The sequence below is a fragment of the Simochromis diagramma genome, unplaced genomic scaffold, assembly GCF_900408965.1.
Source record: "Simochromis diagramma unplaced genomic scaffold, fSimDia1.1 OVJJ01000205.1, whole genome shotgun sequence".
Lineage (NCBI taxonomy): Eukaryota > Metazoa > Chordata > Actinopteri > Cichliformes > Cichlidae > Simochromis > Simochromis diagramma.
The window spans coordinates 15,499,410-15,523,512 of NW_024386782.1; the positions used below are offsets into that span (position 1 = coordinate 15,499,410).

A 24,103-nucleotide genomic window follows, 5' to 3' on the forward strand; every position below is an offset into this window, starting at 1 on the left:
CCAGAGGTGATGGAAAACCAGAAACAAAGTCACTGTTACAAATGTTTAATTTGTGCATTCGTGATGGGCAACAAACAATGACTGCAACAATGCCTTTGATTTTCTTTGTTTTTTTTACACCGGAGGATGAAGAGCAACTGCTGTGAGTACTTGGTGTACCATCCATAAAGTTCATCTGTTCTGGCAACAACATGCACAAGCAAAAGAATAAAAAACACAAACACTTTGTACAATCTATTTTCATTAAGAAACGTTGATAATTAAAAACTATTGATAAAATTAGTGCTTTCAGCTTAATTGTATACATACAGTATGTATATATATTTATATAAAATATACCCTGCCCTCCCCCTGTAGTGATTCATAAACAGGTCTGCAACATTTGAGTCAGTTTATACAGAACAGCCACACTAACAGAGTGCCGTGCCCCCTATGTCAGCTACAACATGTAACCTGAACAACAGGAAGCTTTCAAATGGCTTCTGGATGGAGACCTGAAGTTACTATGAGCTTTGTAGCCTCATTTCCAAAGCAACAGCTGAGGACACAGACTTCTGCACAAAACCACCTCATTAAATCTGCCTTTATGTAAACTTTCAGTGTGTCAGATTGTTTAAACTACAGAGAGCCGCTCCTCTGCTACTCCCGAGGAGGACAGGATGAGTTTGGTTTTGGTAGCTGTAACTGGGCGAGACGCTTTAGTGTCTTTACTGAGGTAAAAGAAAAAAAGAAGTCAAGTCCAACACATGGTTGTTCTGTAAGGACATGAAGGAATCAAAGAGCAAAACCAGAGGTCATATAATGTTACGGTTTGATCGTGATGCTCGACTGGATACTGTATCAACTCTACTGCAGGTCACTAAAAGCAGCAAGGCCACTAGAGGGCACCAGACAGAAGATAATTTTAGTGTTTTTCATCATTTTTTTCCCCAGCCAAAGGGCATTTTAATGAACTCTGCTCAAAATAAACAGTAATTCATTTACCAGTTTGGGCGGTGTGTAAGACATGGAAGCTTCAGGTGGACACGCTGGGAAGAAAAGGAGGTAAACTGGACCGCTAGACCCAAAAGAATATGTAGTGAATACTCTTACTTGTTTTCAAGTCAAGAAGCAGTAGTAGTAGTAGTCGTCAAGATGTTTTGTTGTTGTTGACTATTCAGTGACGATGCTTTAAGCACTTCAAATTCAATGAGCGCCACTTTCAGATGCGATTGCTGCAGAACTTTACAGTGAGATAAGGTACGGCGAGGGCTTCGAGACTAACAAAAAAACCAAACCAAAACAAAACAATAAAATATACGACTGAATATTATCTGTACAGATCAAAAAAATTGAAAACAGTGACTCTAAATAGCATGACTGTGATGTTGCCGTTTTCTCAGAGTTCATGTGGAAAACATTCTCAGTGGTCAGACAACGGACACGATGGCAGTCTGTACAGGAGGACATCCCGCCTGCTTCACTCTCCAACAACAGAATTCATTCTTTTTCCCCTCTCCTTTAAAAAAAAAAAAGAAAGAAAAGTTCTTCATGTGGATATAAAAAAAAAAAAAAAAGAAAAAGAAGTAGTAAGTGTGTGTCCTCAGGAGGCATCTGGACTTTCTTCTCAATGGCACACAGTTCTGCCCGAAAGCTCCTCCCCAAACATGAGGGGCAGGGAAGAGTTTGTCTGTTCTTGTTTAAGGATTTAAAAAAAAACAAAAAAAAAAAATGGGATCTACAGTCATTGCTGTGCTTGGTTCACAGTGTGTGTGTGTGTGTGTGTGTGTGTGTGTGTGTGTGTGTGTGTGTGTGTGTGTGTGTGTGTGTGTGTGTGTGTGTGTGTGTGTGTGTGTGTGTGTGTGTGTGTGTGTGAGATTCAGGCGGAGCTAACACCAGTCAGCGATGTAATCAAAGTCAGAGAACAGGTTCTGCTCCTCGGAGTTCAGCACTCGGGGTTCCCTGGGCGGGGTTAAGATCGGAGCCTCTGAGGTAAATTCATCGTCGAAGTTGCTGACGTCACTGGAGCCCAGGATGGTCGGGACGAACGGCGGCTTCACCTTCTTGGCCAAAAGCCCGGTCCAATCGATGGTCTATCAATAAAGACAGAGAGCGAGTGGGTAACAACAGCGTTCTTTTCTTTGATTACCACAGTGATAACTTTCTCTTTGCGCCTCTTACCCTGAAGAAGAGATGTTTCTTAACCTCCTCTGCATCCTTTTCTCCTGCTCCCAGCCGTCTTTCTGGGCTCCTCCTCAAAAGCTGAGCACAAAGACAAAAAATATAATGTTAAAGTTTACACCCAGGAGCACAAAGAGACCGTTTCTTGTCTGTCTACACACCCTCCTCATGATGGAGATGGCCTCAGTTGAGAGGAACCGTGGATAGCGGACTTCATCGTTGACAATACTGTCAAATACCTCCTCTTCATCGTCACCGGGGAAGGGTGACTGAAAGAGAGACGTGCCAAGGAAAAAAAAAAAAAAAAAAAAAAAAAAAAACCTGATGTAAGGAACATATTCAAGAAATAAATGATGGATTCTTGACATCTTGACGAAACACATGCTCACCTCTCCAACCAGCATCTCAAAGATGAGGACGCCCAGGCCCCACCAGTCCACGGCGCGGGTGTACGACGTTTCAGTTAACACCTCCGGAGCTAAAAACTCTGGTGTGCCACAAAACGTGCTGGTGCGATCCCTGAAACCCATTCCTGAAGGCAGCACAGAGCACGTCCATCACTCCAAAACAAATCTACATGTGTACCTCCAACAACTGATGGAGCAAGTTCATAACTCTGCTTCTCTGAAGATCTTACAGCACAGGAGTGAACAATCTACCACAGGGTTATGCTTTCAATAACTCTCAAAGTTTCAATTTGACATCATCATCCATTTACCTTCTTTGCAAAGCCCAAAGTCAGCAATCTTTACATAGCCCTCTGTATCCAGGAGCAGGTTATCTAGCTTCAAATCTCTGAAAATTGCAATGAGAGCAAAAATAACTTTCGGGTCCCTGACTTTGAATTGAAGTATTACTTTAAATTTCTCAGGCCTTACCTGTACACAATCTTATGGTCATGTAAAAACTGTAATCCCAAAACAACGCAGGCTGCATAAAACCTGCAAAAAGGTACAAAAAACACAGGAGATTTAGACGACGTGCCGCTGTGAAAGTTTGTGGTCCTGCCCACACGTTAACAAGACACTCACACAGCCCTGGGCTCAGAGAAAACATCAGCGTGGATGTGCATCATCAGGTCGCCTCCAGCCGCGTACTCCATCACAAAGCAAACGTGCTCCTGCGTCTGGAAACACGCAAACAGGTTGACCAGGAACGGGTGACGGACGCTGTTGACCGTTTCAAAGATCCTCTTCTCGCACATCAGACTGGCAAAGAGAGGAGGAAGCTGAGTCACCACATTACACCGAAGTGACCTGACAGTGGGGGGGTTTGTGAAAGAGCTTTAAGTGAGTACCTGTCGACCTCATCGCGAGCCACAATGTCTCCTTTCTTTAGAGCTTTGATGGCAAACATCTCTCCAGTGCTTTTGTATTCTGCTAAAAGCACCTGTGGAGGAGATGAACACTTCAGTTTTTTCCTGCTTGATTTGTCTACTAAAAGTTATTCAGTCCACAGAAAATTTATGGCAAACATTTCTTTTTTTTCTTTTTTCTTTTTTTTAAATTGACTAAACATATTCTTAATATAGTAGAAATGTCAAGAAGATAATCATCAGCAGCATTTTTATTCAAAATACCTTTCCAAAGTGACCCCGTCCAAGGACTGCCACGCATTTAAAGTCTTGGAGACTGAATTGGAACGGCTCTTCTTCCCTAGAAGGAGACCAGTGCATACATCAGTGTACTCACTCACTCCAAACCAACCTGCATTAAACTTTAAAGTTACAGCAAAACAAAACAAAACAAAACAAGGAAAGAGACACCACCATGAAAATTCAGTGACTTTGAGCCAAAGCCAGGGGGCAGTGTTTAACCCAGTGTAATTTGTTTTGAGTAGTAAGTCGTTTTTATTTGAAGGAAACCAATTCAAAGCTTTAAAGTAGCATATACATGGCAAGCAGTGACCCTCCTTACCTTATCTCTGTGTCTTTCTGAATGGCTGTAAGCTCCAGGTCAGGATGCTGGAACTCATGGTGCACCACTCCATCCATATCTGGCTTCATCACCGTGCTGATTCTCTTGTTGAGGAAGTCAAATGAGGCGAGTGCATCCTGCGGAGAGGAAACACAGAAGAACAGAAGGACAGAAAGAGACACACAGGGTAAATATGAAAACAGTGCTGGTCACCTATTTGTTGTGACTTTAAATTTAGTCTTTAGTGTTTCTCTATAGATGAAAACTAACGTTGGAGAAATAAAGGTTTTCTATTAAAGAATCTAACTAACAAAACATAATTCAAAAATCATTTCTCTCAGTGCGTAACAATCTAATATTTCCTTCCTTTTTTTTTTTTTTTTTAAATTAAATTTCACTTGTTTGGCAACAACACACTTCCTTCCAGCTGACAGGAATGAGGCCCAGCATGGTGGACTTTTACCCACAGGAGATTCTCAGAGAGCTCAGCATGACTGCATCTGTGATTGTATCAGCTCGCATGCGTCTTATCACCACTTCTTGTAATTCCTTAAACAAAACCATACCTGTACTTCCCCCTTGTCAGAAACGCTGTGATGCACTTGTGGTTCTCGGATGTCATCGGGTATGGAGTAACGTTTGGGCCCTGGAGTGGGCTCTTTGTCGAAGTCCAGCTTGGTCACCAGCGGGTCGCTGTGTAAGGGACAGAAGTACAGCAGTGGTGAAAGTTCTTCTTACCGAGCAGCTGTGCCCATAGACACCCATGTAAAATGGCAAACACTACAGCATTAAAATGCATGTTTACATGTGAGTAAAAATCTTTGCAATGCAGCCATACACTTTATGGAGCTATGCAGATGCTAAACAAGTTTTCTAGCATTAGTTAATTACTTAGCACCCTACAAGAAGGCAGAGATCAAAAATAAAATTGCGGATGTCACAGTGGCTATACACATCTTTTCTATACAGTCTGTGGTTGCTGTATGGCTGTGTACCTGCTGGGTGTGGGTGAACCAGGCAGGCTGCTGGATCCAGTCTCAGCCGCCTGTGGGCTGAAGGAGTTTGTGCTGACGGTTGGTATGGCTCTTCTAACCAGACGGCCCCAGGTGGCGATGTTGATGTTCATCTGAGGGGCTCGCAGAAAAGTTTTACCTGACAAAGAGTAAAAGACAGGAAAAAGACTGTAAGGAAAAAATGAATAATGGAAGAAGAGAATCAGGAATATGTAACCAAATAAGTAAGGGATCCGAGGAAATTACATACAGTACTTAGTAAATGTATGAACACTGGAGAATCATTGAATATATTTAAAACACGCAAGTCAACCAAGAATCCATCACTGCCGCCTTAGAAATAAGAACATGATGGCTTCACAGCAGCGACTCACCTTGCTGTTTGGAGAAAATCTTCTTTTGTCTTTGCAACTTTGGTCGTCTCTCTATGACAGGGTTGAAAAATGTTACCTGAAAACAGAGAAATAAAAAAGTAATTTCACAAAACAACAAAACATCTGTTTCCTGTGCATTCTTTACTCCTGTGCAAATACACATGTCTGTAGTTATGCACAAGCATAGGACACGCTGTCGCAAGACTAGAAACTAACACAAAAGTGTGCCAAATCATGCACACCCGTAACACTTTACAGATTTCTGTCAGGATTAGATCACGCTGAAAAAGCTCCACATCCAATCTTACAATCTTACATCCAACAGTAAAACCTTCTGATTTTATTTTAAGTTTAATGCATGAGTAATTTTACACACAACATCTATTAAACTACACTTCTGATGCAGACACTGTTTGAGGCAAGTGACTGTCATTAGTTTGTTTTTTATCTGTGAGCGATTATTTAAACCCCGTCTTGCAACAAAAGCTTAACAATCACACTTAGTTTATGGCACGTTGTTATTTCAGAACTCAACCTTCAGGCTGCTCCAGATATCATTTTATTGGCAAGTTTTTTGTACTCCTGGATCTGTTTGATATCGAGGAGATGGGATACCCTCAATAACAGCTGACTGAGTGCAGAAGCCCCACCCACCTGCTGCTTAAACCTTCTCTTTACAAGGGGCAACCAATCAGAAGAAAGCTGGCTTAAAGGCAGAGAAGCTAAAAACGTGTTGTTTTGGAGCTTGTTTCAGACAGTGGATGAACCCAGTGATGAAACTGCTCTAATAAAGACGATGAAAAAACAAAAACAAAAAAAAACATGAGTTGGACATCTCCATAATACGTTTGAAATATTCTTCTGTGGACAGACTTTACCAAGATTCCAGTCTAGGTCTTCTCAGAGTATTTATTTCTTATAATTTACAATTTTTTTCAAGTTTAAAAGTGAGCTTTTATAAGCAAAAAGATCACCAACTGACACACTTCACCATGTTTCCAATTTTATTTCCTATAAGTATAAGTAAGTATGTCTATCCATACATGTCCTACCAGATAATGTTTAATTGTGACCATTCAAAGCTAATTTACTACTTAAATTACTTTTTTCAATTTTTAGATTACTAAAATATGCCGACAGTTACAACTACTTATCCCCCTTTTATGGAATTAAACTGAAATGGTGTTTGTATACCTCAGCAAACAGCATTCCCTGTGGCTCCAGGTACAGGCACATTCCATGACGTTGGTTGTCCAGGAAGTCCTCCAGCCGCAGAAACTTGACAGCACAGAGTGAACGCCAGTCCCGCCAGTACACAGCGATCTCCAGCTCCCGGGACTGCAACGCAAAGATGTGAAACTCAGCGTCCGTGCTGTATAAACACAGAGTCAACAGCGCAGGTGTAGTTCAAGGGTGGAAATGTGTGTGTTACCCGGTCCAGCTCCAATGTAAACTTCTGGTCCCATGCCTGATTGCTGACTGGTTTCCAGCTCGTCTGTCCTACCACTGTGTTGTCCAGCTTCAACACTGCACTGATCTCATCTGAGGAAAAAGCACTGAGCTATTAACAAAACCCCAATTCTATCCCAGTTGGTATTAAACAGGCAGTTGCTTCACTTCACCCATATTATAGTTTCAGGTGTGACTTGCTCTGGGTCATGCCCACACTTTAAGTAAACAGATCATTTGTTTGTGAATCAGCACAATATCACAGTTCATCTTTCGGTAAATATTTTGTGTACGAGATCAGATGTACTTACTGGAGAGTTCCTCGCTCTTAGTTAAGTTCCTTGAGCTCACGCCGCGGTTTCGGTTTGCTCGGCTGATGAAGGACGAGCGGGTCTCGCTGGGGCTCCAGCCAGGCAGCGGGACAGATGCAGCTTTGGAACGACCTGGGACATTTTCCAGTAGATCCTGACAGCCCATTAGCCTGACATCTAATGTGCCTGGAGGTGAGCGAGGACAGCACACACATGTTATACAATTGCTCCTGCACAAATTTGTTCCCACCGGAGGTTACTTCAAGTGACACCATGTACTGGTATAATGAGCTAGCCCAGTTTACTGTCTGCTCCTAAACTGGACTATAATTTGTGCACCTCCAAATAACTAGGGGGAAAAAACAAAACAAAACAAAAAAAACAACTAATCAACCAACCAACCAGATCTGATTGGCTAATAATCCATCTTCTTTTTTTGATTCAACAGCAAAAAGTACACACTGTATTACAACCAAAAATAAAAACCAGTCCACACAGATCAGCTCAGTATACTTAAAAGTGGATACAACTTTAACAAAAACAAACAAAAAAACCAATAGACCACCTTCAGAAACTGAGTCATATTTGCACTGTTAGTGATTAGGAACAGCTCAATAGTCCAGTTACCTGTGAGTGCTGCAGGCTTGGTCACGGTGCTGTACTGTGGGAAGATGATACTGGATCTGGGACTGAGGGCTGGTGACGACAGCAGGGACAGCTCTTCTATGATGCTGTTGCTGCGAGGATGGTTTTTAGGCAACTCAGCGAGGCGTTGCTCCAAAGAATATCGCAAAAGGTCGAGCTTTTGACTGGACTCATTGAAACGAGCCTGGGCCTGAAAGGAAAGGAAGAGGATAAGGCAGCGAATTAAGACAGATTGAAAGGAAATTATTTTACTACAGCAGTCCAGAGATCCATTTCATCTCAAGTCTAAGATTGCATGATCTCAAAAGTGACAGATTTTGACTTGTTGTCCAGTTTTACACAGCCTACCTCTGAATGTGCCCTCTTTTCTGTGACTTTTCCAGAGCCCAAAAGTTTCATGACATTCTTGGCTCCCTCGGCTACCGCAGCCTCTATCTTGGCGTGGTGACACAGCTCCTCCACCCGCAGATCTAAAGGGCTGATGATGGGCTTTTCTGGAGTACAAGGTCACACTTAAATCATTCACTCTGATGACATCGGATTTATAACCACTGTTTCTGTCTTTCTGTTTTAATCTCCTCAGAAAAAAAAAAAAAAAAAAAAAAAGCTCTGAAGGAAGGGAAGGCTCACCCATCACATCATTGTTCTCAAAGCTCAGCTCGCTGGCCTGGCTGGCCTTGAGGATCTGCATCCTGATGAACTCAATCTTCGTCTTGCTGTCCTGAAGCATCTGCTGAGCGGCTGCTAGCAACTTACGATCCTGTGAGTAAAATTGGAAACTAAACCATCACTGCTCATTAGGGAGGTATTTTATCTCTACAGACCATTGATGACCAAATCAGAGGATTCAATAACATTTTGTCTAAATGCACCTAATCCCTCTGCACGTGTTCTGTTTTGTTGCATGTAACACAAAAAGCCCAGACACCCGTTCGTGCCGTTAATTGGACTTGAAGTCTAAATGACAACATGGAAAATCTTATTCACCAAAGAAAAAGAAAAAAAAGTGTGCACTGCTGTGTTTGCTGAACCTTTCCTACGTGCAAACACACATTGGAGTAAGCAAACTCCACCCCAAATTCCTGTTAAGTTTAAATCCTGGTTGTTGATATCTGCGCTTGCAGGAAAGGCCTCCGTTCAACAGGCACTTCCTCTCTGACATCAGGAGAGGAATAGTTCCAACTGGAAGGTGCCTCCGTCGGTCTGACAGGGAAAGGTCGCTTACACCCGCCCCAGCAAGCCAGACAATGCAAATCAATTTACAGCTCCCTTAATGCTTATTGCATTACAGTTTTCAAACTACACTCACCAGAATTTCAAGTGTCCTCCACCTAAACAGTTTTATTAACAATATCCTGCAATAAAAAGCTAAATTATATCATTTCAAAGCAGAAGAGTTTTGGGTTTTTGGTGGGTGGTGATTACATGACATTGTCTATGTACAGTAAAAGCAAGGGGCCTCATTCACAAACAGTTGGTACTCACAAACTCAAAGTTAAACCACATGATTCACACACAAATCTGAGATTCCTCAAAATATCCTTAACCTCAGTTTGCTTCATTACAAATGTAGAACTGCCTCAAGCAGAGTTTATGAACAAAGACGCAGCTCTCTTCAATAAAAAAATATAAATAAAATAAAAGTATTCACACAGTTTACCTAAATGACATTAATAGAACCACACACTGGTTAAAAAGGCAATAACCTATCATCACACTACATTCCAGCATTTTTGCAGTTATTCCCAGTTACGATTGCAGTGGGCCACTCATCTTGGATGGACAGATCAGGTGGTCCTTGGTCTCCACCTGCTACCGGACACTACAACCTTTATATTTCTAACACACTGTCACTCCTGAGAACTCGGCTCTTTCAAGCTTCAAACTCAACACACTTTTGTGTCACTTTCTTCAGCTGTGAATTCGAGTCTAAGCGTCACTCTGACAGCAGTTCCACCACTCTTTGCATGGTACACCTCTAGGCAAACGTGTCTCCTTAGAGAAACCAGGGAGTGGCAGTACGCTAGCGCAGCGCAAACTCTGTCAGGTTAGGATGATTTTGACACACACACACACACGCGCGCACATGCACGCACACACGCACGCACGCGCGCACACACACACACGCGCACACACACACACACACACACACACGCGCACACACACACACACACGGTGACAAAATGAGTCGTGTGCATGTTTCATGAAACCAAAGGCTCCATGTCTGTTTTTGTTAAGGAAATAAAACCCAAAATAACAAAGAATAAATGTTAGAAATAATGTTATTACAGTTCCTTCGACTCGGCTTAAAACCTCTTTGGGGTTTGCCAATGATTCCAATTCAATCCAGAAACCCCAGACTACACCAAACCATCTACTACACACCGGCTTGAATTACTACTGACGGATACAAGGGCCGAGCTTAACACGAGAGGCTCTCGGCTGTTATTACCGGTCTTCGTGACTTAACGCACACCTCCCAACTAAATTATAGTCCTCCCTGACTCTGAGGACTCGAGGACATACAAGGACCAACAGAGCTTTGTGAACAAACAGCGGTGCATATGACACACAGTATGTGTCAGCGCCTTCTCCCGTTTCCTCCTCCCCTACAGTGAAGCTATAAAAGCAAACCTGCCATGCAGCAGCCTGGTATTCATAATGGCAACAGGCCAGCCGGCTCCAGTTAACATGCGATTATGCTCACAGCACCTCTCTGCAAAGACTTTACCTTAAGTAGTCTAAGCACTTGTGATTATGAGTCTGGAAACTCTGACAACCTGCGGTACAAAAATTACACTAAGTAGTGTTTTGGAAAAGGTCAAATCAGATACTCAGATTAACCAGCAAGCCTCATCATTTGTTCATAATGACTTTTAAAAAAAATCCTTGGTTCTGCAAGTACAAATCTAGCTTAATTAATAGTAGTGAGCCCCTTAAGTAAATTCATTCATCACTGTGATGAAGCATGCTCAAGTCCAGGTAAGGCAGACACACTTCGCGCTGTCATTTTCTGAGTAAATACACAATTACATGCAAATATGTGAAAACTAACAGATCAGTGATAATCACAAATTTCACAGGAAAATTGGTCCTATTGTTATCATGACAGTGAGCCACTTGGTGGTGGTGGGAAAGCAATCTACTGAAATGCTGACAGCTCACAAGAAGACGGCTATAACGCTGAATCTGTACTGCTGCATTTTATTCGTTTTCCAAAGTAGTAAAGATATGTCATCTTTTTTAAACCGTAAAGAATCACAATCATTTGCCATCCAAATCACCCGGATTGAGATGACAAAAAACACTCCTACTGCAGTTACAGGTGGTGTTTTTGCTTACTTGCTTTCTTTAAGGTGCCAGGAGCAGAACATTTTGTTTTTAGTTGTTGAATTTAAATGAGGTTCAGGCTGAACCCACACAGCTCAAAACGGCACTATGCCAACTGGTTTGAAGTGTGTCTGTTGACTGTATAAACACATAATATGTTTAGTTTGAGGTAATAATGTTACCACCCAGCAACATCATCGTTTGTACATAACTGTGGCTAATATTGTGCTTCCAGATCTCAGCATTGTTATTTTTACTGAACAAAGACTAAAACAGAAGAAGCAGTCAGCTATGTAGAAGTGAATCTATTCATTAAATAAAGTATCATCAGAATGTGTCCGACGTGAACCAGAGCAAGCCTGAATCTCCGGGTAACCCTTCGCCTACCTTGGAGGACCCGTTGGAGTACATCTGAATCATGTTCTCGGCGCCCTGTTTGACTTTTAGCTCAATGTCAACCTGCCGTTTTAAGGCCGCCAGTCGGTTGCTGCTGGTGCACATTCTTGCTTCGCTGTTAGGGGTACCTGGTGTTAAAGGGCATTCTGGGTAAAGGAAGAGGAAAGAAAAAAAAGTTAGCATCTTATGGCCATCTGGAAACAATTGTAGACATTACATCAAGCATGTTACATTTGGCACAAATATGCAGAGGCTACAAATAGAGCAGGGCGATATGGCCAAAAATATTTATCACGATATATATTTGAAAATTTGCGATAACGATATAACCGATGATATAATTGATGCGAGACAAAATACAACTCCACAACATTACTAGCGCAAAAAGACAACCTTCCATTTATTTTCACTTAAACAAGAAGCTGGTTTTTATGTACATTAAAGCTTTATAAAAATGTAACGGTGCAAATGCAAATTCCTTGCTGAAAGTTTAACCAAAAGGCATTTCCAGTAGAAATGGGCTGACATATCCTGAGCATAACCATGTATAATATCCACTGAAGTTAAAAAGAGGTGCTTTGCAACATTAAACTGCAGTGTGCAGTACGCATTTTTCGGACCATAAGGTGCACGGGATTATAAGGCACATTAAGCGAAACAAAGCAGTCAGATAAATCAAACTTTATTAAACTCATTCTTCTTGCTTCCTCCACTTCTGTACCATTGATTCATTAATGTTGAATTCTCTGGCAGCTGCTCTATTCCCATGTTGTTGCAGTATATTAATGACTAACCTCGTATTGTGGATGGATTATCTCAGTTGTTCTCCTGACTGAAGTTTGGTCCGTTTACAGCATCCTGCCATGCGATTGCATTTGTCTCTAACCATGAGGAACCTTCACGTTAACTTTTATAAGTGGAAAAGTGTTAGTGTTCGTCCTCCAGCTTCACTGTTTATGTTATGCTAACATAGCTGTGTCGCTAGCGATCACGTAGCACATCATTATATACCAGCTAGCCCAACTTCAGTAACCCTACAAACGTCACTGCTGTTTAGTTTCCTGTCTTCATTTATGTTGGAAGTGATAGCAGAGCTGTACGTTTGATTTTTTTTTCAGAAATCTCTCAGTCAGAACATGCAATATCATGCTTAGGTAACTAGCGAAACTAGCGAGCTAACTTCCTGCTAACTTCTAACTCCGTTAAATGTAATAAATTTTGTTTTCATGGATGCCTGGAAGTTAAACTTTATAGTTACACCTGGTAAAGCAGCAACGCTGATCGTTTTATTAAAGATGAAAGAATTTAGACAGTTTTTAACTCTCAGTGATACTGCAGTGTTGTTTGACCTGAAGCATACAGAGTTTAGGACCCAGATTACTCCCAGATTTAAGAGCATCTTAGTCCGACAAATATGACAATAACAACGGCCGCTTGCATGTTCTGCAAAAAAAAGTGCTTTGTCGTGTATCTGACGGACAAACACCAAACCAGTTCCACATCACGGAAGTTGCACCATTTTTACAAAACAATTCTGGTTCATCTGTTTCACTCAACAATCGGCCATGTGCGTATGAAAACAAAGGCACTGCGTATGCGCGTTTTACTCCCATTCTATCGCGATATTTCATTTTTCTATCGTTGCCTAACATTATACCGGTATTACCGTGAACGGTATAATATGGCCCAGCCCTAGCTACAAATATTAACGGAGCATGTGTGCGCCATTTTTTATTAAGATAAACAATCCTGCAGCTCTGCAAAATGATTGATAAACTGCTTATAAAGCGTGTCCTGTTGCAACTTCAGTGGACACTTTACATGCTCAGAAGGGTGTGCTGTTTATGACTTGATGAGGTTTGTTAGCACAATGCTTGACTCAGCACAAAAACTACTACAGAAGTCAACAACATTAGGATTAAGAAATCTATTGTCAGCTAAGCTTTGTGGATTTTTCAAACAAGTTTTTGCTCAGAACGGAAATCCTTCAAACGTGAAGCCACAACTATTCAGTCTGAGTTTGGCTTTAATGCTTTGGTATTCAGGAGTTGTAATATGAAAGGCTGTCATTTCTGATCTCAGCTCATTGACTCTCTCCTTAAGTCTGCGCTGTTCCAACAACACAGGGAAACCCCTGCAGCCATCTCTATTGTACGCATTTATAAAAAAGAAAAAGGAACAACACACAAGTGTGAACATGCAGATGATTGCCAATACTAGTGCCTATACTGTTTATGCAAAGACAAAGTAAACCCAAAAAAGATACATGCAACAGAATATCAACTCTTAAAAATGATCCATGTCCAGATCCCACAGGCTGCAAAGACTAAACAATAATCTGTCCATAGATCTGTAGACATTTAATTGTTTTTCCTTTTACACATAAATGCACACAGGCAAACACACAGAGATACTTAAACCCACTGTTGTCTACTCTCAGAGATGGACCACAGACCTGGTGGATAGGTTCACTGTTTTGTTGTGTTTTTTGGTCAAGTCTGAACTTGAAAGGTGCAGGTAAAAAATAAATAAATAAATTAAAAAAAAACAACAACAAAAAAAAAAAACCCTCTCCAAGCTGATCATTGCAGCTGAAAGCAGAGCAGAACATTCACTCTCACACTCACACACACACACACACGGGTGAGGTGGGCAAAAAAACCTGCCCGACTTCTCCTGACTTGACTTGCAAGTTGAGTTTCAGAAGCTATGTTTTCATAAAGCTAGTAGTCTTAGAAAAGAGTCAGAGCATTCTTTAAGTGAGCCCACATCTGAAGCATGAACCCTTCCAATCTGTTGCAAGGTCCTTTAACATAGTACTCTTCATTATGTATTTAACTTCTAGCCTTTAAGCTCAGCTCTGTTTTTTAGTGAGTTTTCCAAATCCAAAGACACAAAACATGTCACATGACATAACCAAAGACCAACAGTTCACTGAAGGTGTCAAGATCCAAAATAACACTGGCAAAGAAACGGCGTTGTACTCTGAGACAAAGCCAGATGCAGATAACAATAACCAGCAGGCAGGTCTGTGATTCATTCAGTCCGAATGTTTCATCAAAACACCCTCTAACGATTCCTTTGAGCACCTGTGGGATACGGGCAAAAAGGAAGTAACTTATTCTTTGAACTAAAAGTCTAAATGATTCGTCTAATGAGACTTAATAAGCTGAGAGAGCGCTTCACTGCTGAGTTTTCTGTTAATGTGGAGGAGGGGAGGATGCTAGTCCTTCCAGGGTAACGCTTTGATATGGTGACACACTTGAAGAGGTAGGGCTAGACAAGAAAAGCAGAGTATTTGCAGAAAAGCCTGTGGAGCAAGGTGAGAATTTTAGAGGTGCTCGGGGCAAAACTGTCACAGGACATCTATTTAAAAAGACACATGCAGAAGTGCTGCTTGTGTCATCTAGTACATGTCTGGGGCTTTCCTCTTCGCCTGGGGGTGCGGTTTGGCTGAGGTCGCATCGAGCCAAGAATTTAAGGACTACAACCCCCGCCTCTTCCAAGAGTGATCCAGTCCCTGCTGGGCCATAGGACAAGATAGCTGCAGGGCTGATGTCACTGCTGGACAATCGACAAGGGGAACCCTCCCTCAGATTAACCCCATCTGCATCTGATGAGAAGGCAATGAGACATGCGTACACCGTCTAAACTAGTACATTGTGAGTGGGAACCTTAAACCTGTGTGTGATGAGCGGTAGGCAAACAGATTGGGACTTAATAACAGACGATGTTGGGGTTAGCTTTCTTTATGAATGAGATCATATGTGACAGAGGGACCTGACTGGTGTCCCCTGCTGCTCACACAGAGCGCCTGAGTGCGAGTCAGTCCATTTCTGGTCTCCTCAGCTGAGTGGCGGAGAATAACCAGAGCCCCCTCAACTTTCTCCTGGAACAGAAACACATTCTGGGCTGCTCGGAGAGACAGAGCAACTCCTTCCTGCTAATTCAGGAAACAAGAGCTGAACATATTTCAAGAAGCTGTCTCGTGTCTAAGGAGCTGAACTGCGCTCAGTCCCTCTTGGCCGTTTTTGCGATGGCCAGCGACATTCCACTGGCCTCGCGTCACTTAAAAAGAAAGCCCTTATTCACCAGATAGGTCGCAGAGTCAGGCTAAATTTATTTTCACTTAAGATAACCATTTACCAAGACAACTTCCCTTCCTTCCTCCAGCAAACAAATACACACACTCACACATCTCTCCTCATCAACTTCCTATTGTCAAATGAGCCGGGACAACGTGACGGCGACAGGCAGACAAATACCATTCCTTCTCTTCCTGAATTTGCGCAGACATTTGCCACCAACAGCTACCCTAAAAGGCAGCTACTGTGACAAAAAGCACACTGAATGCACAGATGCTGCTGTGGTCCACTCTCTCCAAATTCCACTGTTGTCAACAAATGCAAAGGAGCAGGCTTTCAACAGCCTCGGAGAGGAACAATCGACAGCTCATTGTAACTGCCACGGGAATGTGGAATGCAACAATGTCAGCCTCTGGAGAGTGAGTCACCTCCAAACACTGAATGTGCTCTGTGTGTGTTTACATAGGTGCTCGTCTGACACAACAGAGACAAAATTATTTGGTGCTGTGCATTTACAGCTAAACCATAAGACTGCTACACATACATTAACTGGAAGAGTGGCCTGTTGCCTTATGTGACCTGGATAAACTCATAGCTGAGAATGAATTTAGCTTTAAAAAAAAAACACTGGCTGCAAACAAGAATGCCAGCGTACGATTACGACTGCAAACAAGACGACAATAAATGTGAACACTTTAAGATATAAAGAAACAGAGCTTCATAATAAGACTTAAAAAAAAAAATATGTGTCCAAGACCATGACTCCTGGACTGTGCTGTCATTTGCAACAAGCCAATTAGGACTGGGGCTACAGTTTATTTTCATCAGTGCTTCATCTGTTAATTATTCAGCGAGTTTTCGGTCATATAAGACAATTAAACAAACACTGTGTGTATATGAAAAACTGCATGTGAAGCTTAAAGTAAACTTAACGTCAGGTATTTGATTTTAAAAAGACGCTGTCCATCTGATGGTGGTGACACATGGGTGTATTGATTTGGTTACAGTTTTTACCAAAGCTTAAATGAGAGTTTCGGCCCTGTAAACCTGATGTAGGCAGCTTTTGTAATTATTAAGTTATGACAGACTTCCTGGACGTTTAACATGGAAAATATTCATTGTATGAAGGCTAATCTTTGCATGGCATTATTACATTTACTTAAGTGGCTGTACAAAAACTTAGGTGGGAACATTATTTTTCTGATGATTAATTATTTGACTACTTATATTAACCCCTTCCTACTTTGGTACCATCTATTGAATCTGACCCTGCCCTCCTTTAGTGCTTGTGTAATTACCTAGCACTTCTTCGGGGTCTTTTACCACAATGTGGGCGTTAAGTTCTTGTAGCTCCTGATGAAGCTCCTCGACCTTCTTGTTAGATTTTTTCAGCATGTTGTCAACGTAAGCCAGGCTCTTCTTATCTGTGGTGACCTGAGAGGCGGAAAAATGAGAGGAGACCACCTTAAAGCCTTGAAAAGCATCTCCATTAACTTAATCATAAATGTGATGTTATTAGACAAGGGAGAGATAGAAAAAAACTGCATAATATATTTAGATTTAGACATTTTGAGGGAAACAGCCGATACTATACTATATCTGTGACATTACCTTTCGCAGGTTCTCTGCACCCTCTTTGATCTTTAGTTCCTTACGGATCTCACGGCGGATCTGCTCCTTGATCTCATCCAGCTTTTGTTGGACCATGGTGTCCGACAGGTCCAGGTTGTGTCCCAGACCGAGGCGCTCTGCCACCTGTTGGCCCCGGGCATCCCCCTGGAGGAGGAGAAGGAGGAAGAGGAGGAGGAACAAAAGAGCAGATAAGGTGAAGATGTGGAATGTAATTAAGAGTAGTTCAGCAAGGGAGGAGAAGAAGAAGAGAAAAGGGATGGTAGGGGGAAAAAAAAAAAAAAAAAAAAGAGGAGGAAAGGACAAGCAGAGGTCAGTCACGTACTGTGCACACTGGCATTTTAAACTAGCATTTAATCAACAGGTCTTATCAACGTTAAACTATGAAGGAGAGAACAAATCTGCACTGCATTAAAGTGCAGAATTGCAAAACAGCTGAAGCTGTTGCTTCATAACATGCATGGATTTCCATCTCGTCATGAGCGCTCATGACGAGATGGAAACACAAAGGAGGAGTTAAAAACAGTTTCGGCCCAGCAGTTAGAGTTTCTCACAATGACAAGCAAAGTTCATGTGAAATCTGAAGCCCTGAATGCAAATATTCACCAAATCCGAATTATTCCTGGTCTTTGTGTGGTGACTACACATGTAAGCATGACTGATGAGCAGACAGAAGGGATTTGTATTTTATTTTAAATACAAATAGCCAACAAACACCTGGTAGATTTAATGCATAGGAAGATCATGGTAATGCACCTTAATGTTGGTCATCAAACAGCATTTAACAGCAAAAGCAGAAGAACTGTCCCCCTCAGAGTGATGAAATGTTTGAGACGTGCTGAGATTAGAAGGTACTGTACAAACAAGAGAAACACGCACAGCCAGAGAGAATCTTTCAAAAGCTCTTGGAATTCTTTTTAATAATAAACGAAAATCAGGTCCAGTAGGAAATGCACCAGGTAAAGCCAGCAGGTCACATGACACAGCTACGTACAGTCAGAGGTCCCGCGTGTTTTTCCTGTTATTTTTGGCTTTTTGATGCAAGATAGTACATCTTATGCTTGATACCCAACTTCAAATGTTTTCTTCTTTTAATTTTACGATTTTTCATTTTTTTTGTCAACTTCATGATTTTGTAGCTAGATATAGCAATCATTCATAGCCTTTAATGCACACGTCAACAAATAAAGATCCTTGAAAAGAACTGGAAGAAGTCCACTTGCAGAGTGAAGCATATTTCACCCTTCACCTCTGTTCAGCGAGAAAGCACACGAGCCAGTTTCTTTTTCTTTAACTGACTATTTCAGTCAGACATCACAGCACAGGCATAGACAATATTACAATTATGCAATCCTCCTGTTTGCTGAAGCTTTTAATATTTATTGATTACCATCAAAGCTCTGGAGCCCAAAGAGGCGTTTTCCTGGACACATAAATTTATATGATCTCATCACCAAGAGATTGCCAGTCTTTTCTATATTAGACCTACTCTCAACTGTTCTCTTACTCACAAGAGGCCGCCGCATCGAGTAGCCCCGCATGTTTGATTTGACAAGTTTTTATACCAGATGCCTTTCCTGAAGCAACTCCATAAGGATGTGGGTGTTTTCCCAGGATGGAGCTGGGGATCTTTTGCTTGTGTAATACAGAAACCACAATACTGATCCCTCAAACACTAAAGGGCCCCCCCCTTCACCTCTACATTATAAAATTACTATGTGAAATGAACGTGTCACATCAACTACACTGAAAATATCCATTAACAAAACACGCGGTTCAGAAATTCGGCGCAGGCAGCCCATTCACGGTGTTCTGGCATCACCCCAGCATAGTGGTGTGTTTTGAACTTGAGCTAGCCGCTGTGCGTGTTGTTTTCCCTGCTGCTGTCAGTCACCAATGACCTGCATCCTTAAAACCATCACCTTAACTAAAGAGGGATTAGAAGTCGCTTCCTGAACACTTCTGCTCTAGAAGGTCATAGTACAGCATAATGATCCACTAGTATGTGAGCATCTAAGGTCTGATTATCAGCATATTACATTTTATTATAAAGTCATTCAAGCAAAAGTTATTTGGCTTGAAAAATATCTCCTGATTTTAAATATGAAGTTGTCAGCATGACCTTTTAATTGTGCTCCATGGCAACAGTGAACGACCGGCATTTCATTTTAACCATTAATTAAAGCAGCCAAATTGTAATAAACAAAATATTAGCCAGGCCTTTGCTTTATTATTCCAAGAATGATTTTTTTTGGGGAAAAAAAATAAAATAAAATAATAATAAACAACAGATTCAACATGAGAGAAACTCACGGCCTCGTCCTGAAAGCCCCTGGGCTGTAAGCAGAAGGACATTAACTTACTCTATTCAAGAAAACAAAGAATGATTTGTTAAAATCTTTGTTGCTTTCAACCCATCAGTACGAAATTTGCACCCTCATAACTGTAGTTAGGTTTAATCAGAAATCTTCAGTTTCAAGGTTTACTACTCTTTAAACTTGCTAATGAGAGGATGCTGAAAGGATCATTCTGTCTTACCACAACTTCATCGGTTTCAGCCAATTCCATCTCTAGATCCATTGAACAAACCGGTCCACACACGTTCTGCTGACCAGCCACGATCATCTCATCAACTCCAGTGGATTTCTGTTGTCTAATAAAGCTAATAGTATCCTCTCCCACGGAGGTGAGACGAGCGTAACCAACCTAGGCTCTGCCCAAAGCCACAATCATTCACTCCACTATGATCCGATTTTTTTCCAGCTTTTTTCCTTCCCTTCTTCACACTTTCTTTCTCCTACAGACTATTGACATCAGCAGGGAAGATAAACCGTCTGAGCAGCGATGGCCAAATCCCTCTTAGCTTCTCACTCTGTGAGGTCAGAGCAGCCCAGAATGGGACCTAATCTGACTCCATGCAGAGGGCTGTGGCTAAAATTAACCCATGTTAAAAAACAACGCTGGCTGTCTATGGCAGACCAGAAAGCAGTGTGCCTGCCATAGACAGCCAGTGTGTGTGTGTGTGTGTGTGTGTGTGTGTGTGTGTCGGTGATGGTGGAGAAAGAAATTCTCAAACAAGACTGTGGTATATTGTCCTTTATCCAAGCTGCATTTCTGGTTTTCCGCCTCTCTTCACAGTTACTTCCTTTCCAAGGATTGAACCCCTGTTTCACATTAAAAGCTATTTCTAGGACCATCACCATGTACCTGAATTGATCATTACACAAGGTACATCAGGAGCTAACCACATGTACCTGGACCAAACCCTGAATCGAGTCCCTGGCATATGACTGACAGATTAATATTAAGGAAAACGCATCACGCTTGGTAAGATGAGGGCTTTCCATCAGCTTATTCCTTCCCTTCCCCCATCCTGGCCTCTCTTCTATAAGTAGTCTTTAAAGGAAACTATAGTTTGCACATATCCTGGTCGACTCATAGGTAAAATGGAGGTCACAGCTGGGAGGGGGGTGGGGGAGTCCTCTTCTTAAGTTGGCTGCTCTGCAAAACTTGTTTGCACTGTAGCTGCATCTGCCCAATGTGGAATGACGATAGCAGGAGGACACCAGAAGAGGCCTATTTTACTGTACAACAATGCAAGGAAATCCATGAAAGGCCAATCAGATAAGGCAAAAATTAATCAGCTAGAAGACCCCGCGGGGCCTGTGTTTTAATTTTGAGATCAAATAAAAGAAAAAGACCAAGCTCTCCTCTCACTGCAATACCTCACTGACTTGCTCCTTTACCTGTAACTGCTCTTATCATCTCTTGACGCTAGAACGTATCACCCCGTAAGGGGGAGTGACATCATATCATACCGGGAACTCGAGACTTACTAAGTTCAAAGACGAGCGGAGCAGAAATTGTAAGCAAATGTCTCCACTCACGCTACAATACATACAGTTTATGATGAATGAGGGAACTTGCCAGTGTGGCTCTGCTGGCTGCACTGTGAAACATCCAAGGCTTCACAACAAATGTAAACAGTACCGAAAACCTTGTGGATACATATTTTAGTTGATGTTACAAAAACAGTCCTGCTGGGAACCACTTAATGCGTGTCTAAGGAAAAGCACACAAAAAAGGTGCCATATTCTTAAATGAGTAGGGCAAGGGTTACCTACAAATGTTGACCTTTGTTAATGAGCTCCTTTAGAGCTCCGGGACATGAAAGGCAACTGAGGTAAAAGCAAACATTTGGTCTGAACCTCAGGTAGAAGTAGAAGTCTAACAACAAGAGCTCCACTCACACAAAAGGACAATGCAAAGGTTGAGCCCGCTATCGAAGTCTGTGCTAAAAAAGCCAAGCCCTTGCCATTTCTGTGCGAGGCCTAATCGCAGCCTACAACCCGACACCCGGTCTATCTTACCCCCACAGCTGGCTGCAGAGCACTGGCCACAGCCCTGTACTCTGTGCTGCCGCCAAAAATAGCAACACAAGCTAATAAAGATAGCTCTTACAAGTGCAACCTTCACACAAGCAGTCTACATATCCCACAGCAAGTCAAACAGCAGGGAACGCCTCACATGTCACGTCACAGCAGCTAAAGGTCATTTCTGAGCTCCTCAGGCAGTAGGTGTCCAAAAAAACCTGAATGAGAGGTAAACCACTTTCCTGCACCTGTCACCCTGCTGAGTTCGACTCCAATTTCCAGAAGCAGGTGTTTAAATTTAGCAGAATGCCAAAGATAAAATTAAAAACTACATGTGGCTTTTAACAGGATAAAGACCCCAGCACCGGAGACACCAACATGTCCTACTGTTATTTATTCATGCACACAAATTTGACACTGCCTTCCTGTTACATTATGCCGACTGTTGTTTTTATCATTCATCATCACCCACACACGACCATAAATGTGCAGTGTCAGATTTCACTCCAGATTATATTGCTAACCTTTGAGAAAGTAAAAGTAAATCTTTTTATAATTTAACCGGTGTAACGGTTCTGAAACAGAGACCGAAATTATTATCCAAATGTCCACGATTCTCTTACTGTGATGGAGTTGTTAAAAGTCTGGTTAAAGTATTAATACATCATCTAGTTTTAGTCATTACGGTGAAGGTTTTGCTTTTTGTTATTCGTTAGCTCTAAAGAAAAACAAAAGGTACAAACCAAATTACGGTTACACTCTTTTAATTACACAAATCAACCAGTCCTCAAAGTAAGATTAGTCTGTGAGTTTAATCTAACTTACATACATGTCTGTCCTTACACATGTACAGCATTCAAACATGGCTGCTCCCAGGCAATCCTGTTTAAATATAATAAGTATAAACAAGTATAGATTCTGTGTTGTATAATCTACCTAGATCATGTGGCATGTATCATTTAAGATGCACAAATTAAACACCTCATCGGTCTGAGTCACCCATACATGACAAATACAGCATTAGGTTCCCGCACCCGTGGAGGTGAGGCAGCTTTCAAGTTGAACACGAGTTTTGGAGGTCACGCATAAAGTAGTGCCATCGGACAACGAGCTGTATGGATGAGCTGTCGCACAACTCAACAGTGTTTCTGATATAAAGATGCACTTGGAGGAGGAGGGGGGAGTGACGTCACTCGAGTGAAACTGTATTAATCAGTGAGTCATAACTGTTCACACCGAACAAAAAAAGGAGAGCGTAACACTGACTTCCAGCCTCTCTTTTAAAAACAGAAACTAGCATTACTGTTGCAGTTGGCACTAAGCTGGCTGCTGTGGTGTCGCTGGTTATACGTTCAACCAGTTTATAACGAGCTTGGAAAAGAAAACTCAAAGCATTTTCTTTACAAAGACGACATTTTTTCTTTTTTGTCTAGTTTTACCACATTTTCTGCACACTGCCAGTATCTAAACACACGGCGGCAACGTTTATTTTCCCAAAAAAGTAACGCAGGTTAACTTAGACCTGTACGTTTACTTTAAACAGCCACTATTTAAGAGCTTTTACGGTTACGCAAACGCTAAACCTCGTTTACTACAACAGGATCCGTTACATTAAATAACACGGCGGTTTTCGCACAAAATTCCCGGTTTGAAAGTTAGTTTGGACAATTGTGTGCCAGGCCTCAATCCATGGATAATTCCCAGACAGCCTTCTGGGACCTAGCAGAGGCCCTGCAGTCCTCTAACACACGACTAACTCACAGCAAGCCTCGTTTTAAAGCGTTTTAATTGTTAGCTAACTTCTAACTGCACCTCTGGAGCAAGTTTGCGCACTTTTCGCAACAGTTGTCAACTTTTCCTACCTGCACGGAGTCGGCGGCCATCTTGGTTTTCGCCTTTGAATCAAATCCTACAGGGAGAGCTGAGGGAGGGGTGGTGGGACTCCAAAAGCAAACCTTGTTTTAAGTTTCCCTCTCTGGCGACAAAAAAACTTCACTATTTTGACCAAACCATCGGTCATCTCGGGTACACGGAGTTTCCCATGCCGTCTTCACACTTCTCTGACGCGCTCGCACCGTCCTAGCGGAGTCCAGGAGGGTGGACTGGCGCTCATAAATAAAAAGCTGAAGCATAAATCTGTCCCAGTGCAGCTGGAGAAAGAGGCGGTGGTTATAATAGAAGAGTCCGCCCAGAGGAGCTGCAACACTGCCGGGACAGCTACTACACACATGTGATCAGAAACTTCGTAAAGGCTGGCCTCACCTCAGGCTAACATCCCCAAATCTTCCCCAAACACAAATAAAGAAATTAAATCAAGGCTTACATATGTGAAGCAGCCGTATTAGACATTAAAGGTGGAGGAGTAACACCAGTCAATTTAAATAAAATGCTTTTACAAGTAAAAGTCCTGCAACTATTTATA

The 24,103-nt window shown here is 41.9% G+C and overlaps 1 protein-coding gene across 1 annotated transcript; it reads right to left on the reverse strand.

The window, feature by feature from the left end:
* Positions 1 to 29: 29 nt before the first annotated feature.
* Positions 30 to 23,845, reverse strand: pkn2a (protein kinase N2a). The gene is made up of 23 exons (XM_040022175.1): positions 23,544 to 23,845; positions 17,291 to 17,455; positions 16,978 to 17,113; positions 11,586 to 11,740; positions 8,499 to 8,628; positions 8,217 to 8,362; positions 7,851 to 8,058; positions 7,224 to 7,409; positions 6,896 to 7,005; positions 6,658 to 6,801; positions 5,464 to 5,539; positions 5,072 to 5,228; positions 4,643 to 4,769; positions 4,077 to 4,213; positions 3,740 to 3,815; positions 3,458 to 3,549; positions 3,192 to 3,368; positions 3,039 to 3,101; positions 2,879 to 2,955; positions 2,550 to 2,692; positions 2,322 to 2,429; positions 2,161 to 2,241; positions 30 to 2,072 (listed from the first exon to the last, which is right to left on the reverse strand). The coding sequence occupies exons 1-23, from the start codon at positions 23,562 to 23,564 to the stop codon at positions 1,869 to 1,871; spliced, it is 2,919 nt and encodes a 972-aa protein (XP_039878109.1). The 5' UTR covers positions 23,565 to 23,845; the 3' UTR covers positions 30 to 1,868.
* Between the last annotated feature and the right edge of the window lie 258 nt (positions 23,846 to 24,103).